The sequence below is a fragment of the Apus apus genome, chromosome 4 (assembly GCF_020740795.1).
Source record: "Apus apus isolate bApuApu2 chromosome 4, bApuApu2.pri.cur, whole genome shotgun sequence".
NCBI classification, from domain to species: domain Eukaryota; kingdom Metazoa; phylum Chordata; class Aves; order Apodiformes; family Apodidae; genus Apus; species Apus apus.
The window spans coordinates 105,194,493-105,214,331 of NC_067285.1; the positions used below are offsets into that span (position 1 = coordinate 105,194,493).

Here is a 19,839-nt window from a genome sequence, read left to right on the forward strand (position 1 = left end):
CAGCTTCTAGCCTAACGTGACTGACAATCTCTGCATTTATTTAGGAAAATATGAAAAAGACGTTTATATTGCTTACAAAGGAAAAATGAGAGTTCAGTAAAAACCCTCCTTGGGGAATGGTTTTCAGAAATCTCATTACAGTTCAGGCAATCTGTTTTGTTCTCATAGGACTGATTTATAATGCATGAAGGTTTGGTGTTGAGAGTACTACACAGCTATGCTTTAATTTGCTCAAGGTCACACATGAGATCTGAGGTGAAATTATGAAGTGAACTTTTGCCTTCACCACCAGCTAGGCTCAGGAAAGTAACCCCATGATCTTGCTAATCGAACACAACACAGACATACTCAACTATGCAGAAGACCACATACTACAAAAGCTTTGCAACGTGCAGGAGAGCATTCATGAAGAAGACACATTAAGGAACACTTTCTTCACCACCTTCCCCTCAGAAACACCTACATGGAGTGTGCTCTGCACCTCCCATGCTTCTTTCACAGCAGCATTCAACTTCAGCGGATTTTTAAAATAAACAGGGAGGATATATCCCAACCCTGGATTAAACATTGGGCATTTTCACAGCATCCTGTTGTGTTTTTTTTTCCCTAATACAACTTGACTTAATCCCCTCCAAAGTTTTCCCATTGCCTACTGCACTTCTTGGCTGCCTGCTGAAGAAGTAAGCACTATGAAGGGAGGTTGCTGCCATGCAATGGTCTCCTGCCCCAGTTCTGCACTCTCAGCACACACCCCTGACCTCAAAGCGATTCCCATAACTCACCCCTCAGTCCAATCTACTCGTTATTACACTTCTCACAATCTTTACTCTCCCCACACCATCTAACTCTGTGTGCTGGCCTAGGTAGGGCTGTCCTCCCCTGCCATCTCCAAGAGAGGAGAGAGTCCTTCTTGTAGTGGGTAGTAGTGGGGGTAGTAGTGGGGAACTGGCCCTTACTTCTTGCCTTCCAGCCTTCCCGAGCTTTTCTTTTTTTTCCTGTATACTCCTGAACATTGTGCTAATACGGGAAGCCTTCCTTCAGTCACAGGGCGGGTGTTTAAACCCATCACGGTCCTCTTCTCCTGGCACAGCTGACAGCAGTACCTCGCTGAGGGACACACAGGGTGCGGGAGCTCCTTCGCTGTAGCTACCATACCACCAACAAGAAAAAAAAGAAAAAAAAAAAAAAAAAAAACACCACACCAGAAAAACTGCCGCGTTCAGCGTATTACTACATTTTGTGAAGCAGACACTCAGGAGAACGTCAGAAAGCCGGCCGGAGAGAAACGGACCACCCCTAATTCTTCTCACGCTCCCTAGATCCTAAGTTAGACGCTAGGTTTTCCACCCCGCTTGGATTTTCGCCTCTGCTCCTGCCCGAATCCCGCCGTCCCGCCCCGGGGCCCGGGCGGGCGGGCAGCCGCCCGGCAGCTCGGGACCTGTAGTTCCCGCCCAGCGCGACATGGCGGCGGCGCGGGGCCCGGCGGCCCTCGGCGCGCTGCGTCTCCTCGCCCTGCTTCTCCTCCCCCTGCTTCTCCTCGCCGCCGCCGCTGCTCAGGGCAGCAAATACTCTCGGGAGGCGAACGAGGGGTTGGCGGGCAAGGGCGCCAAGCGGCGGGAGGCCGGGGAGTTCCGAGTGTTGAGGCTGAACCAGGTCTGGGAGAAGGCGCAGCGGGTGAGTGGGGCGCGGGGGCGGTGGCGGTGCTGGGAGGAGAGAGCGCTCGGCTCTCAGGGGAACCGGGGCTCGGGCTGGGCCGCTCCGGACTCTCCTTCTCTGTCAGGCGCCTCAGGAGACGGGGTGAGGCGGGAGGAGCGGCGCGGGCGGCGGCCGGAGCCGGGAACTGTGTGTGAGGAGAAGGCGAGGCGTGGGCTGCGCGGCCCGTCGGCGCCCCGGGAGGCCGCGGGTCGGCGTTGGGCCTCTGGGCTGCGGTGCCTTTGGTTTGGTTTGGTTTGGTTTGGTTGTCGGGCCTGGCTGGGCAGCTCGAAGCAGGAGCCCCGCTCCCTCGGGCTGTCGCAGTGGGATGGGAGCAGCCGTGCTGTGTAAAGGGGTTCTCGTGGGAGGTGTCTCCTTCCCCTCCTCTGCCATAGGTAGCTGTCTTCAGGGCAGTTTTGATCTTCCCATGCTTACATCCAGGAAGTGAGGGAGAGAGCGTGAAGAAGTCCTTTTGGTACCATGGAAGATCGGAGACACTCGCGGGTGGAGTGTTCTTAGCCCTTTTGTTCGGGGTCGTTTTGCTCTCATCTGTCTGAAGGCGTCCTGAGATCCTGCTTCGCACAGGGCAGGAGCTCACTGCACAGGAGAGTAAGAAACCCTCCACCTGGGTGGTTGTGTCACCTTCGCTTACACCAAGCGATGTAGTCACGTGCAGGAGGACAAAGTTAATGGTTGTCACCACTCCCAGATGGGAGTCTTAATTTTGACAGTGGTACTTGAGTTTTTTCCTCATTCTGAGCTAAAAAAAAAAAAAAAAAAGTTTAACTAAAGTGAAAAATACAGTAAAAAGTATTTTAATTACCGTGGAAAGATATAATTGCAGCTAAGCAAAACACAAAACAGCTCCAACAGGAGGGGAGGAGTGCACTGTACAGCCATAGTCATCCCCTGAATATTGTGGGGCATGGAAGTTAGGGTCCTGGCTGATAAAAGTTCAGTTCTTTCAACAAAGGAGTATAGTCAATGTTAATTCTTGATATCCTGTATCCTGGATAGACCTTCTCCAGCCTGAGCTATTGAATTAGAAGCAGGACATCCCTGTGTTTAGTAAAAAGAAATAGAACCTCTGCCATAATGCTGCCTCACAACTTGCCAAAAGAAGGTATCACAGATACTTAATGGGAGAAGGATGGGATGGGGTATAGAACAGTGTGTGATAATGAAACTCCAGCTCTGAAATTACAACTGAAGAAGGAGCCACATGGACACCAGAAATAGAGACTATAATTATAGTATTGTCAGTTTCCTTTCATTTTTCCAATTGCAGTCTGTTTTTTCATTTTGATACCTGAATCTTCTGGAATTCAAATTTTCCAGATTTAACAGCAGCAACACCTACTTGCCCCTTTGAGTACAGTTGATACTCAGCCTGTGTTTTAGAAGGTGATTCTTTAGTACAGCTGTGCAAGGTCTGAAATAAGACTAAATCTATGCCTGTGTGTTAGACCTGCTTTGAAATACTACGTACCAAATGCTGAACGCTTATTTCCTTCATTTTGGTAGTGGTGGACATAGTACTGAAAATAAGGAACTTGTTTGTTTTGGCATAAAAGGTGGATACTGCAGTTCAGCATTGCAACAGGCAACTGGATGAACAGTCCTTCAGAAAACCCCAAAATGTCACTTAGTGGAATCAGAAGCCAGCAAGCCAGAATTCCTTCCTCTTTCACTGAGGGAGGGTTTGATCTTCCTCCAGCTTCTCTTTTAATAGGTTTATTTTTTATATAAAAACTTTAAAATTTGTTTTTAATACAGTATTTCTTCTTAGTGAGACCCTAATTCTGTAGTTTTTTGAACCAATGACAAACAGGTAGGTTTCCTGAGGTATGTGGTTTGGCCTGCTAGTCTCTAACAGTCCATTGTGCTGTGGTTGTTGTCATTGGTCTAGTTCTAGCATCACTTATTATCCAGGCTTTCTGGCCATCCCAGAGAAGCAGTGGGCTCCAGAGCTTAGAGCATGTTACACCAAAAAACTGTATAAAGAAACCTTTCTTCACAGAAGCAAGGGTGTAGGTAATGATACTGCAGGTAATGATTGTACCCAGCAAATTACTTAATTCCTGTTGTGTTTCACGGATTTCCAGCACTTGTTCCCAGATTTGCAGGAACCAATCTTGCATGTTAATGTCTAGGCAGCATAAGGAATGAGCATAAGGAACTTAGTGCTTTGTTATTTAATCATTAAATTAAACTTTTCACCTCTGCTTCTAGTTCCAACATCTGACTGACGTTAGTAAATTATGAGAATTGGAAAAATATTACTGGAATTGGGAGAAATTTTAATAGAATTTTTTTTTCTTTAAGGAACAAAGAGCTTAATGTAGTTCCTTAGTTTTTATTAAGAATTTAAAATGTTTGATTGATTATGAGGTGGCTCCAAACTTTATGTTTAGAACTTCTTATATTCTCAGGACTTTTAGAAAACACAAAAATGTGTTTATGAGATTGCACTGCAACTGCAGAGAGTATCTAACATAAACTGCCCTGTGTGATCTTGTATACAATAGTGTGTGTGTGATGATGAAGCCATGCATTTAAAAGATTGTATTTTCCTATTTTTTAAGTACTTAAGAGCTGAATTAATTGCAATCTAAGTTATTGCTGGTGATTTTTTTTTTCCCAGATTTGCTAAGCCTAAACTAAATAATACTTCAGTGCTGAGTCTAGAGAACAGAAGTGCTGATGGCATCAAGTGTTTCCTTCACAACTGAGATCTAACTTTTCACTGTTTTCCTGCTGAGAGTGCAATTCTTGCTGAGCAAGGCACTGTTACTTGGTGCCACTGCACAAATGATGTGCTGGCTATCAAGGTTATCCTGCTCCAGAAAAGCAAATCAGGACATTAAGGTGGAAGGACTGAGACAGCTCAGGCAGAACTGTATTAGAAATCACACTGCTCATGTTTTTTGATCTCTCTTCTCTGGGCTTTTCCTTACCACACACAAAAGAAGATTCTAAGCATTAATATGATTTGTTATATTTCTTTGGTTTAAACTGAGTAACTGAAGTGTCTAAAATCTGGAAGTTAAGAAGTTCAGGCCCAACTTACAGCCGTACTGCTTACCCAACTGCATATTAGTCATTGTGTCTGTTCCTTTTTTCTCTGTAGTTCACAAAATTTCAAGCTGACTTACCACTCATTTAAATTTTTGTGGTTTGTTTTTTTTTTTTTTCATAGTTTCAGCTTCAATATCTTTTGGTCACATTATGTGGGACAGTAACACCTCCAGGTTTTGCATGGGTTTAGTGCACATAAACCACATTAAGAAGTGATCATAGAAAATGCTGCACTTTGATCATAGTAAATTGCTGATGAAGTGGCTCTTTGACCTGCAAGGCCATCCTCAACATCTCGGTAGTCTGCTAAACCACACTGACAAATAACATTTACTGACTCACTGCAACTATATGGCTAGAAGTAGAAGAAGGTGGTTTTACAAGCAATCACATGTGGCAGCAGTGGCACATTGGTGGAGCAATTTGGTGGTTACTGCCTGTTGTGAATTAGTGAAACAATTTATAGGTGGGTTTTTTTACGTTCTTTGTTATTGGTACTGGACATTTTTAATTTTTAAGGCAGTACCATTAAAAGTGGACAGAAAATCCCATTTAAATATTACTTGAAGGAACTCCAAATAAAGACACAGAATTTTAACAGAATTTACATAATTTTGCTGTTGTCCAAGTAGCTGAAGAGCTGAGCGAAAAGGCTACACCATCACTCTAGTATGCTGGGGGCATAGCCACATTCATGGGCAAGAGATGTTTTGTATGCAGTGGTTCACACCTTAAAGCCATTAAATTTGTATGGATACGTAGCATTAGAGTGTAAGAAAAAAAAAATGCTGTGCTATTTTGGCTGCACATGCTATACTGGCTTCTGAGGTAACACTGCAGCGAGAGGTGACTCCACGTGACTGAATACAAACCTTTCTCTGTTCTCTTTAGCTCCATCTCTCTGCTGTGAAACTGGCAGAGCTGCACAGTGATCTAAAAATACAAGAAAAGGATGAGCTAAGCTGGAAAAAACTGAAGGCTGAAGGACTAGATGAAGATGGAGAGAAGGAAGCCAAACTCAGACGCAACTTACATGGTAAGTTGTATCTTTGCAGGAGTTTAAACTTTGCATCAGACACATGCACGGTTACATACTTGTGTTTGTACCATTAAATAACAGGTTATCTTTCCAGACACTAAGCACACACAAGTTCATTGGAGGTCAGTAGGGAGCTGCAGGCGGCTAACAGATGCCTTTGCTCCTGATGTTTTCAGAAGATGTCATTAAACCTCTGTGTCTTAAACTGTGAGCAGCAAAATCCAGCTCTACAGGTCAGGGATGTAGCCAGTCTCTCATCTTCCATATACCCATAGTTGGTTCTAATGCTTCTTTATCTTCTATCCCCTTGCAGTCATTATGACTAAATATGGAATGGATGGAAAGAAGGATTCTCAACTAGTTGATACCAACTACATCAAAGACGGTACAGAAAGTGATACACTAGATGATCCAAGACTGGAAAAATTATGGAGCAAGGTGAGTAAGGTTTCCAGGAACTGGAGTGTAAGAAATTTCTTCATTGAACTATCATCTGTGTCTTCTGAGAGCCCCCAGATTTGGAACTGAATAGCTTTACTAGTCTGTTTTTAAGTGCTGGCCAAGCTGCTGTGCTCTGTAGCTCACATATTTGTGGCCTGAGGACATCCCACCTGCATGCAGGTCAGCGGGTGAGGCAGGTTGTCTTTGCCAAAGAAAAGAGCCACGTCTGTTTGCATGGTGGATAAGATTCTGAGTCCACTGAGGACAAACAGAGTTTTACCTCAAATCCCTCTGTGTGACTATTCCACTGTGTGTTAGTATACCTATGGTGGTTCTCCTGGTTTTCTTACTATTTCTGGGCTTTTTTAAAGAGGTGCATTTAAAATAGAACCATTTCATAGCCTGTTTAAAAGTGAAATGTATTATGGAGGCTTTTATATAAGGACTTTCCCAACCTGGTATTCAAGTGAAAATTTCCTGGATTTGTATTAATGCATTAACAATAGAAGGGGTACTGTCAGTCTGTACTTAAAACTGGTGAAGTCATAATCTTCAAAAATTAAATATTTAAGGTTTTAAGAAACAAGTAGTCAGGTAAAGAAAAGGATTCTTCTGCCGGTCTAGAGCAGTGGTACTAAAGTAGAAGAAAAGATTTGCTGGGTTTTAAAATGTTTCTGTAACTAGATACAGCTCTGGCAAGGGACATGATGTCAGGTGCTTTGGAGGACAGTAAGGTGCATTAGATGGAAATACTCCCTAAGCAAAAAAAGGGCTGGGGCTGAAGAGGTATCAAAAATAATCACTTTTGATCATGAATTGCAGCAAGTCTGTCACCAGCTCTGTGGGAAGCGCTCCAGCCACCTGACCTGTGCTTTCCTAATTGCTAAAAAGTAGTTCTGTGAGGAGACCACTGCAGAGCAAATGGACAGCAGTGACAAAATCTGCACTTGCTGGTAGAGTAAGATTAAGAAAAGACTGTGCTTAATATCAGGCTGCATCCCTCATGCCCACAGTCCCCTCACAGTTGCATATGGGGCCCCCTGGCCTTTATTCCTATATTGTTTCCCATGGAACAGAAATGAACAGTTTTCACTGGGCAGTCCATAGCAAGTATAGCTTTCTAAGTCTGCAGCAAACTTCCTTTTGACATGATTAAAGCCACCATATCCATTGATGTCTAAATCCTGACCTCATACTAATATGAAGGGATTTAAAACAAAAGGAAAAGCTGGACTTAATAATTTTCTAAATGTGGTGGGAAGTGGGAAGAAGTCTTGGCAGTTGAGTGCACTTAAAAGCGCTTTGCCTGGAAAGCATAACAAGCTCATGTTTCTTTCAGGCCAAGACCTCTGGGAAGTTCTCTGATGAGGAGCTGGATAAGCTATGGCGAGAGTTTAAGCACCACAAAGAAAAGATTCATGAATACAATATTCTGCTGGAGACCGTGAGCAGAACAGAAGGTGCCTGGACATTTCTCTGAAGTTTGGAGATCAGTACAACTCCCTGCTCTGCCCATTTGCCTCCATTGTTTCCAAGTTTCTTTGAAGCTCCCAAAGTCTGGCATTTCTGTCAGAACTGCTTGCAGCTGCTGACAGTTCCACATGTTTGTTGGGTTTAGTTCTGCATTTAGTTCTGCCAAAAATCTTGCCAGCCAATGAAAAAGTTGCCATTTCAATTTTTTTGATTCTGCCTTCATTTCAAGTGTGGAAGATGCCATCAGATTAGCAATAATAGTCACAGTGGTTTAATGGAAATTATGCAGCAAGCTTAGATCCCCTGCTACAAAATGTGGTCCTAAATTCTGAAGAACATGCATGTTTTATCTCACCAGCTGGGAGCCCAAGAGGAAATACTTGAATATCTTAGGCACTGAGCCTGAGGTGTATTAAAACATTGAGGATCTGAATCCAGCTTCCTGTACTAATCCTAGCTAAAATTGTTGAAGCCAAAGTATTCTAAAGTTTATAGGCAGTTTGATGTTTGCATTTTAGACTCCAAAGTGCTCTAAGTCATTTCATTGCCACATGTCCTGATTGGTTCATGAAATGCCCAGGGAAGAGGGTACAGGACTCGTCAACCACCCCTATCCCATTTCCTTGGGACATTGCTAACCTAGGAAAATAAGAACATTTTCTTACTAAAATCTTGGGTGGTGGCCAGTAGGAGTTAAAAAGGCATTTCTGTAACATCATCCTACACAGCAGTGAGGGACATTGATCTTCATATTGACCTCCAAAGGAATTACTCCTCAAAGTGTGGTATTGATGCTTTATTTACATTCAGCTCAAATACTAAGAATTTGGCATCTTTTTTCACCTCAGTTTTGGAGGATTTCTGGAGCTTTTGGCCCACACTCAGTAACACTTTTTTTCTTCAACAGATATCCACAAAAATGTTATCAACCCATCTGAAGAGAACGTGGTAAAAGAGGAAATCTTGCACAATAAACACAGAGAACTCAAAGACAAGCTAAGAAGCATCAATCAGGGGTTTGAGCGTTTGCGTAAAGTCAGTCACCAGGGATATGATACAACTAGTGGTATGATACAGTGGGTTTTATGCTTATTTGGGATTAATTTCATTAATTTTTTAAAAATTAAAATCAGGGCAAGTAGTAAGATATAGTATTACAGTACATGGTGTGACCACAACAGGCTGAAGAGATACAGCCTGTTCTATTTAGAAGCCAACACTGGAAGCCTAATGAAAGGATAGGGACAACCTGTGAAGAGCATGTCTCTGCCTTCCATGCCTACCTGAGAAGGGATATTAACCTTCAGCCCCAGGAGGGCAGTTAAGGGAGACACCATGCAGGGCAAGCAATGCCATTGTTCAGTTCCTAGATTGTGGGTTTTTTTCTTTTTAAAAAATACTTCTTTACTTATTTATTTATATCTATGTGTATATACACACATTACTATAGTCTTAAGTGAAATACCTGGATTTTTCTCCCTTTTCATTTAAATAGACCTATGAATAATTCAGTGCTTACTATGTCTGTTTGTATGTATGTGAGAAAGCATGCTCATTTCACAGAAGCTGAGCATAAAAGCATTGTGTCCAGATTTTAATTTAGTGGTATGTGTTTGTTTAGAATTTGAAGAACCAAGAGTGATTGACTTGTGGGACATGGCCAAATCAGCCAATTTCACTGAGAAAGAACTTGAATCTTTTCGGGTGAGTGGATTCCAGTTAGGTCTCTTATGGACAGATATTTTCCTACATAAATAAACACTCAGTGTTACTCTGGGTGCAGCCACTTCTGGATTGTTCTTCAGATACCACAAAAAAGCTTCTTTCTTAATATTTCAAATTTGTGTAAATGTGTGTTAACTAGGCATATGCATGGTTCTATTATAATTGGCAAAATTAAAATTCTGAATCCTGTGAAAGCAAATGTTGCATATTCTTAATCTTTGAAAGATCAGACCCTGCTTGTTTGTTTGTTTCCAGTGCACCAGATGTCAGTCTCTTAACCAATCTTAATGTAATTACTTTTTTGGGAAGCACTATACTCTCTGTACCAAACAACTTCCCTCTCCTGCCCACTTGTTGCACTGCTAACTTCCTGTGTTGAACTGGCCCAAAAGAACCATGATAAAGAGGGTAAATTTAGATTAGATATTAGGAAGAAATTTTTTACTGCGAGGGTGGTGAAACATTGGAACAGGTTGCCCAGAGGAGTTGTGGTGCCCCCTCCCTGGAAGTGTTCAAGGCCAGCTTAGATGGGGCTTTGAGCAACCTGGTCTAGTTGATGACATCCCTGCCCATGGCAAGGCAGTTAGAGGGCTTTTTATTTGTTAATTAGTTCATTCTATTTCAGAGTCATCTCAGCAGACTGCAAACCCAGAACATTTAAATCTGAGCACAAAGTAGCAAATCCAAGACCTGATTTGGAAAAGAAGCTTCTCTTAAATAATCCACTATTCCTATGTATAAACTTTCATTTGGTATTCACTGCTGTCATGTCCCAGCACCTCACAGCCATCAGCAGTCTGTCTCCTTTTGAGGACTCTGCAGTGGAGCATTTTCAGCACCTGCCTTCAAAATTTGGTATCTGTGTAGTCATGATGGGATGATTGTCCAGACGTTCTTAAGAAGCAGGGAACTGAAAAACTTTCTGTACTTGATGTAGTAAAATGGCATTAGGGATATCACAGCAAGAAAAGACAGAGGAAATCCTGGAAGGAAAATCCTCTGAAACTGTGTGTGTTTTTTGTCTTAAGGAGGAGCTGAAGCACTTTGAAGCAAAAATTGAAAAACACCATCACTATCAGAAACAATTAGAGATTTCACATGAGAAACTGAAGCATATAGAGGGAACTGGAGATAAGGATCATCTGAACAGAAACAGAGAGAAATATGCCATGCTGGAAGAAAAGACAAAAGAACTGGGATATAAGGTATGTCCAAACCCATTTTATTTATGTGTTAAAAATTTAACTCAGTGGTAGAGGGTTTGTAGATTATCCAGTGCTGATTTTTCATGCAAGTTGAATGACTTCCAGAGGGGGAGTTTAAGGCACACCTGTGCTCCATGTTTAGTACAGGGTATGTATAATTGGGTTTTATAGACCTAATTTTAAAATACCTTAAATCTCTCTGGTTTTTGTTCTTTGTGTTTTCCTCCTAGGTAAAGAAGCACTTGCAGGACTTGTCCAGCAGAATTTCTCAAGGTCTTCAACACAATGAATTATAAAATTTTGTTCTACTTCATGGGATCAGTCTATTAACACAAAAGAGATAATGTGTTTTTTGAGGAGGATTTACCAAGGACTCCTTCTGAAATGGAAAGGATTGAACTGAGTTTTACTGTAAGAAATTTTTTTTTGGTCCATTTAATTGCCAGTTTTGTATTTGCACTATCAAATTAAATTATTAGATTATAAATTTAAGTTACACGTTTGATCATCTAAATCTTACATCTGAATCAAGTAGCAGCCTTTGAAATGAGCAGTCATGTTAGAAGGGAAAACTTGTGAACTTGCAGAGGATTCCTTCTAGTAGGTAACATATTAATTCAGATCAATGAAAGTAAATACTGTGGTACAGGAAGTTAAAACAGGCCAGAAAAGGCTTTTATTTCAGTGCCTGGCCTCGTACATTTCCTACTGAAGGTAACAAAAATATTTCTACTGACTGAGCAGTGGCACAGATCTGCGCTGTCTATGAATCTTTCATGTGAGGAGGGGGGGAAGAGTAAGGAGGGAACAAGTATTGAGGTCAGTTCACACAATTTAGTTACAGACTAACACATCTGAAGTTGCTGGATGTATATGTACAATTATCTTGTTCATGGTTGCTGGGTTTTGTTACATTTAGTCATTAAAAAAAATCCAAACAAACTACTGGTAAAGCTTTTTTTCCTTCCCTCTCTTTTTCAGTGAGAAGTAACCAGACCTGTTTTTTGAGTGTCTTGCTTATTCCACTGAACTAAAGTTCACTCATGCATTAGTTTTTAAGCCAGGAATGGTGGTTTTGCACCACAAGAGTGTTGATTATGCAGAAGGATCCCTAAAGCAGCTTTTCTCTGGGCACACGTTCCAGTACAATCCCCAGTAAAGATTATATAGTATCACTTTACCTTTCAGACAAGATTTTTCTCTTGTATGTCAGAACTTTGGGTTGAACTTTTCTGTAATTATGATAATGCTGACCCTTATTTCTGTGGAGTGTTTCACATGAAAGGGTTCCAGGAACAAGGTTAAGGCAAAGGTCTGGTGTAGGTAAATCATTACAGCTGCTTGCTGAAGCAGCTGTCACTCACAGGCTGCAGTGTCCTGCAGGAGGAAGCTGTCCTCATGCCTCACTTCCCATGCCTATTCCATGAGAAACATTGAAGAGATCCATTCAGTCAGAATCGGACACTACATATTATTCATCCAGTTCCTGGGTTATGGTGGGTTAAAAGTAGTATGATTCTGTACATAAAGACAGTTTTATAATGTGCAACTGAGCTGAACCAAAACAGTGGTAGCAGTCTTACTTTGAGATTCTGAATATCTTATTTTGAAGAAGTAATTTTTTTTTTTTTTAAAAAAAAAAAAAACAAACCACTTTCATTTTAATGTAAGCTAATATTTATATTCCAGAGAATAATTCTCCATCAAGAGAAACACAGGCTACCATTAATATTAGCAGTCACCTCTGAGATTGTTCAGTTCATGTAGTTTATGGTGTATGTCCCCTTTGGTTGGTAAACTAAAAGAAAAGTAAACCTAAAAACAGCTGAAACCTGTTAATGGGAAAACTGGTTGATTTATTTTTCCTGGATGGTACACCCCATTTCTTCTTTAGACTCACTTTAAGGGCTGTTCAGCCTTCTTCAACACAGCTGTAGCTGTGTCCTACAGGTTTATCTTCATCATTTTTGTTTTCCATTTTTCAAGGTGAATGCAGAATAGAAATGTATTCTAGACTGTGCTTAGAAGGTATGGACTCCACTATGTCCTTCAGGTTTCCCTTTGGTAGAGTAATAAATCCACGTGGCACAGGTCAATTTGGTTGCTGTAGCTTGGATGGGGAGAGGCCCACACCACTGGCTCCTGGGTGAAGAATTTGAACACAAGAACTAAATACAGCAGCAGAGGAAAGGAACTAAGCAAACCAGTGAAATCCAAGCAGTGCCGGCTCAGCAGCCCTTGCTGGGTTGTACAAGAATGGAAAAACTTTTTGTCTCCCAAGTGGAGAGCTGCTTGGAACAGCAGTGGTGGCTGCACCATGAGGTGGTGGCTGCACCATGTCTTTACCCATCACACCATGACAGCAATCAGGCTCAAAGGCCAGGTAGGTTCCAGAGAGACAACACTTGACAGGCATTTCAAAGTGCAAGAGGCTGACAAAATATTTATATGTGACAGGAATTTCAAATTAGGAACAAGTCACTGATCCTCAGTGGCAAAGGTTGGAGACTGGAGTCAGGTCACCTCACTTGAGTTATTTAACAAAGCTGTTGATGAGTCATCAGGACCAGATTGTTCACACAAACTTAGAAGGACAAAAAATATTAAACAGCAGTGGTTGCTGCCCCTGACTCCAGCTTCCCCCAAAATGGTCAACAGTTGAGTTAGAGTCTGCAAGAGCAGAGAGAAGATGTGAGGAATAGTCTACATCCATGTCAAGGCTCTTTGGAGCTTTTCCTGGGTTTTGAGATCTGGGACAATGCACAGGCCAGTGACTTTTAAAGTCTGATTTCACTCATTTTTTCTATAGTCTGCACTTCACACAAATCAGGACATATACAAGTCAGTTAATTATCACAGTTTTTAAGCCTCCAAAGACAATCTGTATGGCCAAAATGTGAGTAGTCTTTGAGACATGAAAGATTAAAAAAATAGCTTGAGTCACTGCTGTGTTTCTGTAAACAGCAACAAAAATTAAAAATCAAGAAAAAAAAGGTCTAAATTAAATATGCCTACAGTCCTGTACCTAGTGACAGGCAAATAATGGGAGTTGATAGGTGAGACTGCATGGAAGAAACATCTGAAAAGGAAAGAACTAACAGCTTTCAAACAGTGATTGAACCTTCTGCTTAACTAGTATTTTATCTGATCCTTTTGTAATTATTCAAATTACCACGTTTTTCAAACCACTCTGAGAAATAATTTGAAATACAAAAGTGGGAGCAGAAGAAGGAGGAAAGAACTGCAAAAAAAGAAAAAAAAATCAGAACTTTTTGTTTTATACAATCTGTCAGAGTCTACCCTGAAAAAACCACCTCAATTTAAATAAAGGTGTCAGTGATTTCACATAGGACAGATTTTATTTATTAAACAGGTTGGGGGTGGAAATGAGTGGGAAATAAATACACAAGGCATTAAATACAACAAAAATAACCAAGTCTTTCTTAAAATAAACACTATGTCCTGCTTGCTGGTGGAGCAGCTCAGACTACATCATTCTCCCAAGACAAATAAGGAACAGCCAGATTTCCCCTCTCCTCTCCAAAGGGCTTCTGATGCCTAATAGATCAGGCAAGAGCCAGAGTATTTATATTAGTACTAATTAAATGGCATTTTCCATATATGCTATGTTACCTAACAGCTTCTAAATACCAGAATCAACATTTCCAAATACAACACATTGTTAACATGTATTTCAGGCCATTCACACAGCACCTGTTGGGAAGCAGGTTGTTAATCTACAGAAAAAAAAAACCTGTATGGCTTTTTCCTCCTAGTACCCACAGTCACAAAATGGAAGTGTTCCTAAAATCTGTCCACTTGAGCCAGGAGAAATTCAGTCTCATATCCACAGCAAATGTTTCAAGTTGAGGCATATTTGGTAGAGCAATGATTGTAACCCAAATGCTTTCATCAATAGCCCTTAATGCACTCACCTAAATCTTCATGTCTATTCTCCCACCACTCAACAGCAGAGCACTCTCCCAAATCAAAAAAGAAAATAGGACATAGATATTAATGCTTAACATGTGAGTGGAAATACAATGGATACATTAATACAGCATGTAGATATTTTGTTCCTTCACTGATGTGTCAACTTACCAGAAAGCTGCACACATCCATTTTAATAAAACCAATCATTTTCAGAATCAAAGGTTGCCTGTCAAGAACTGGCCTATTGTAATTTAAAGCTGGTGCTTTCTATAGGGCAAGTAAGTGCTGAATCACTTTAAATATATGCCTTTTATTAAATAAAATGGTGTTTAACATGTTGCAGTTATATTTTTCCAGGCAATTTACTTGAAAAGGGGAAGGGAGTGACATTAATTTAAGAAACACACTGAGAACCTGAAACCTGTATACGAAACCCAATATTTTGCAATACTTGGCATCAGACCTGGGAATCCAACTTCAGAATTCAAGTCTCAGTTTCTAATTCAAGAAGACATCTGTATCAGAACCAGTAACTAATCAATCTTTCAGTGGAGAAAGGATCCATTCTCCGACCTCAATTCAGATCCAGGTTCTGGGACTGCCAAATATGCTCAAGCACAGTGTAAAGAGTCTTCCCTCATACCAGTTCCTTGAGCCATTGATCCAGTTTTTGGTCCATTTTGAGATTGAAGAAAGCAAAAGGGAAGTGAAAAGAACTATGTGCAAAAAGTGACATCTGCAAAAAGAAGACACTTCCATGGCAAAAGACTGGGGATCTGGGGTTACTGCCCATCTCAGTTCAACAGCAGACTGCTGGCAGTGGGAAAGGAAGTCATTCTCCCAATTTTTGTAAGGAAGTTTTCAGGTTATACATTGATTGTTCCTAATCTGTCCCAAACTAACATGGGTTCTTACATGAAAAACACTTTCTAACAGTCTGAACACCTACACAGGTAAATGTGGCCCAGAACAGTTGAGTTACCCTTCTCCAAGCCCTTCTTTAAGCAGCTGTTAATGATAAACTACACAGGGTGCATATGTTTCATACAGTGTTTGCGTTAGCTTCACTTTGCTGGTGTCCGTAAGCCCTTACCACTGATGGGCTGTTCCAGGCCTTGTGCAAACTGACCCTCATTCCCCTACAGAGAAATGAGCTTTGCAGAACTGAAAATCAAAGGTTTCATTCATGAGTACTTACTAATTCAGGATAAGAACTTGATTTTCCAGATAATATTCTTAGGAATTGATTTCCTTCTCGTTGCCATCTGTGTAAACAGCTATGCTAGAATTTTCAAAAGAAAAAAAACCCAACAGCCAATGTAGCCAAGTAGGGCAATCAGAAGTCCAAATCAAAGTACTGCTGCAGCACATACCTGAGATTACAAGGAACAGGAGTCAGCATGCTTAGCCACAAGCGTCCAGTGAGAAGGAACAGGAATTCTCAGCTCACTCATACCAAGGAAAAGACAAACACATCCTGTTCAGCTTTGAGCACTTACAGCAGAGACTGAGAGCAGGGGGAGGTAGTTCTGCATATTCATGTTGACAGCTGTCCCAGACAGGATGGATGACATACAATGTGTATATGCAGTAATCAAGATTTATTCCATACAACGTTGAGGTTTTAATTATTACGGACAAGAAGCATGAGTACAGTAAAACTGTAGGGAAACTGGGAGATAAGAACAGAAGAGCAGTTAGGATGCAAAGGGTATAATAGCAGTGAATTTACTACTTATAATTAAATCAAACAACAAATGTTACTTATTATCAAATCCCATACTAGGCCTAAAACATCAACCATCATTTTTAAAGGATCTTACAGTCTTAATAATGAAGATTACTTAATGTTCAGTTTGCTAATAAAGACAGAGAATGAGTATTTCTCACCCATGTCAGGCCACAGCTGGGTGTCCCTGGTTGGGCCACAACTCCTGAGAATCAGTCTCTCTGGCAGGCATCCCCACTAGAGGAGAGAAGGTCCAGCAACCTCCTGGAGAAAGTGTACAGAGATCATTTTTGATCAAAAATGGGACCAGGCTTTTATAGAATAAAGTGGATTGGCTGCTGTCATTTAACCATTAGCCATACCTCTGACATCTCTCATTGGACAATAAAACAGTAGGAAAAACCATGAAGGCCTTGTTCTCACCAAACAAGCTCTTGTTTATCTATTTGTTATTACTTTATTTCCGTTTTGGGCCTGGTTGAGGCTGGGCTGAGCTCTGTGTTCTTCAACACCAGAGAGCAGCTGGTGTTACGCACATCCCCTTGGCCCTCTGTTTATACCTTTCAAGGTTGTTACCAGCACGGAGTTTGCTAGGCCTTTTCCCTTCTCATGGGAACCTTTCACTGCAGGTCTGTGCCTGCAAAACTGAGAGACAAAAGCGCCTGAATCATAAAAGGGAGCTGAGGCAGGTATATTGAGAGATGGAGCACCTTGCTACAGTAGCCTTGCTCCTTGGCCACAAGGTTTTGCTTTAACCAGTTTCTTCTGGCTCTCCCAGCACTGCTCAGGGCAAGCACCATGAGGATACACAGACAGGGTTCCCCTCACAGTCCAAACCCAAGATATGGCCAGCTGCAGGATGTAGCTTGCACCTTGACCATCCCCAGCCAGCTGGACAGCAATGAGAGAGTCTAAATGTGTTAAATGTTGTCAGTCTAAAACAGAGCTTGGCCAGGAGTACCCAGTGTCAGCAGACCCCTGGGGCTTCAGGTCCAGTCACCACTGGAAATGCTTCCTCACGTCGCTTATGGTCACTAGTGTCATGCATTCACTGTAAAGAGCACAGAAATGGCAAAAACTCATCTAGGACCAGTTCCTGGACTTCCAATAGACCTGATCCACCTCTAGTAAATCTCCCAGCTACTGTAAATAACACTGGTATAGCTGACTGCAGAACTAGGTGCACCTACATATCTAGTCAGGGTTTCTCAGTGTCATAGCAAGGCCCAGGTCCCACCATCCCTCACCCAAAGTATGTATTAAGCTTTTATACACTTTCCACAGAGGAGAAAAACAGACCCAGAGGATAATTCCCTCCAAGGTCTAGACCACATATGCACTATGAACTTGAACCATTTGCATGGCTTGATGCAAGGACAATGAGACACAGTCTGGCACATGTACAGCACGACAGTCTGGCTATTCAGAGTGAACATGTCTATTAAACATCCCACAGTTTCCACCCCATTTCTGGTAGAGATGGTGCCAACACATCATCTGTTGGAGGACAAAACCACAACCTCAGCCTATTCCAGGAAACTCCACTTCCTTGCTCCAAGCACACTCTGTGCAAGAGGCCACAATCCAGCCAGCAGCCTCCAGCACTGGCCCAAAGTACACTTTACAGACTCAAACACCCTTCTGTCACCCTGTCACTGCCCTTCTGCCTGGACAAGAGCTAGCAAAGGACAACAGTTGCTTTCCAGCTCTCTGCTGCTACTTACCTGCTTAAGTCTCCATCAAACTCCCAATATGACTTTCTTCCATGCTTCCCAGTTCCCATCCAGTACTGCTGATGGTTGGCAGTGGAAGGACACAGAGCATTACTGCTGCCATGGGGTGCATCTCCCAGCTGTAGCAAAGACACTGGTGTGTGACAAATCTGAGCAATTCATTACATAATAAAACTTTGGTATCCAAAGGCAAGATTCTCTTCCAAGCATGCAATCTGTTCTGTTTTCTGTATATGAATTATCTATAAATTGCCAGCTCAGCCCACAGATGAGTAAAATTTAGCTTATACAATAGCAGATGCTAGGGCTTACATTCTTTTTTTTTAGGGATTTCACACCAGTACAGTGTAAGATAGAGACAAGTCCCTGTCATGCTGCATCTGCTTTCTGATCCCATCCCCCCACTGCACATTCCTCAAATAAGGTGGCACTTATTATGTCAGTAAAAGGGTGATGTTACATACGCCTCTGTGTACACAGTGGGATAAGAAATTTGAATTCTTTCTAGATGCTCTGATGCAGACAAATGTTTGAAAGTTAACTTTCACTCACCCTGAAGTTTTTCAATAAACTCCCAAGTTCACTGGGCAGTTGCACTTTCCTAAACCTGCCCACTGCCTTGTAAAGCTATTTATTGTATCAGAATCCAGGATGTAAATTACTTGTGCTTTCCTGCCATTTACCTTCCAGGCTTTCAAAGAAAGTCCACGGGAGAGCTGGTTTTCATCTGTAACCACCCGACCATCACTGTCCTAAGCCTCAGAGTGAGGCTACCCTGAAGCCTGTCATCTTTCAGGGAAAGCATAATACTGAACTCATCAGAACCTATCCAATTTTATATTTTTTTAAGTTGCACTTTTCTTTAATTCTACTCCCCCACACTGAAAACATGTATTTCCAGAGGTACTCCTTACAAATATCTATTTAATAGCCTCTAATTCTTCCATCCTTACTCTGTTTTGCTCATTCTTTTTGCTCTATGATGTTAAATTCATCTTTCCTCTCAAGTTAGACTGCAAAATAATGTTTTTCATCTGCAAATATGCATAGTTTCAACAGAAACAAGTGGCTAGTAACCCACAAATTGTGTTTTGTTCCTCTTGTCACTTTAGCATAGAACACGTGCTATCCCAGACAAACTACAGAAGGTACTTACTGAACAGTACATGTTTCAGCACCTCATAACAAATTTAATTGCTCATAACTCAAATTTTAGTATAGTTTTCTAATTTGACGTAATTAAAACAGTTTTGTTTACAGCAAGAGGAAACAAGGAATTCTTCCAAGCTATTTCCTAAAAACAAGCCTCAGGGCAGATTTTAACACACATTTAGATGCTGAAAAACACCTACTGGCATTATTTCACACTATTAAAACCCAGACAACGATTTGCTTTGTTGGGTAATTAAATGCCCCCAAACTCCCACCCTCCATCCTGCAGCACATATTAGCTTGGAGAAACTCCATCACCCAAATACTTGCACATAAATATGTTCCATAACAGCTGAACAACACCAGAAAACCCACTGAAGCAGCAGTTACATTTGGCAGTGACCTGCTGTGTGGGACTATCAGAACGAAGGAGGCACATACACAACACACTAATGGTTATGCCCAAACCCTGTACTGGCTGACAGGATGTTTTCTCATCACTGAGAGCACTTCTGCCACGTTAAATACTTCAAGAACATCTTACAGAAGTATCAGCTACATCACATTGTTTTGTTCTTCTGATTATTAAGTCGTCAGGCTCACAGTCAGGGCAGGAGGAGGTCTGACTCTGGTAGAATG

General features: G+C 41.6%; 1 protein-coding gene across 1 annotated transcript; it reads left to right on the forward strand.

Moving 5' to 3' along the window:
- The first annotated feature begins 1,439 nt into the window (after positions 1 to 1,439).
- LRPAP1 (LDL receptor related protein associated protein 1) lies at positions 1,440 to 11,595 on the forward strand. Its single transcript, XM_051616729.1, has 8 exons — positions 1,440 to 1,674; positions 5,662 to 5,806; positions 6,123 to 6,247; positions 7,590 to 7,710; positions 8,631 to 8,789; positions 9,345 to 9,427; positions 10,477 to 10,653; positions 10,884 to 11,595. The coding sequence occupies exons 1-8, from the start codon at positions 1,462 to 1,464 to the stop codon at positions 10,947 to 10,949; spliced, it is 1,089 nt and encodes a 362-aa protein (XP_051472689.1). The 5' UTR covers positions 1,440 to 1,461; the 3' UTR covers positions 10,950 to 11,595.
- Positions 11,596 to 19,839: the final 8,244 nt, after the last annotated feature.

What these genes read in the sequence shown, in the direction of transcription:
- LRPAP1 (XM_051616729.1), top strand. Translation starts at nt 1,462, where the DNA reads ATGGCGGCGGCGCGGGGCCCGGCGGCCCTCGGCGCGCTGCGTCTCCTC. An exon ending in TGGAAAAATTATGGAGCAAG is followed by an intron (nt 6,248 to 7,589) that starts GTGAGTAAGGTT and finishes TGTTTCTTTCAG; the next exon opens with GCCAAGACCTCTGGGAAGTT. An exon ending in GGGATATGATACAACTAGTG is followed by an intron (nt 8,790 to 9,344) that starts GTATGATACAGT and finishes GTGTTTGTTTAG; the next exon opens with AATTTGAAGAACCAAGAGTG.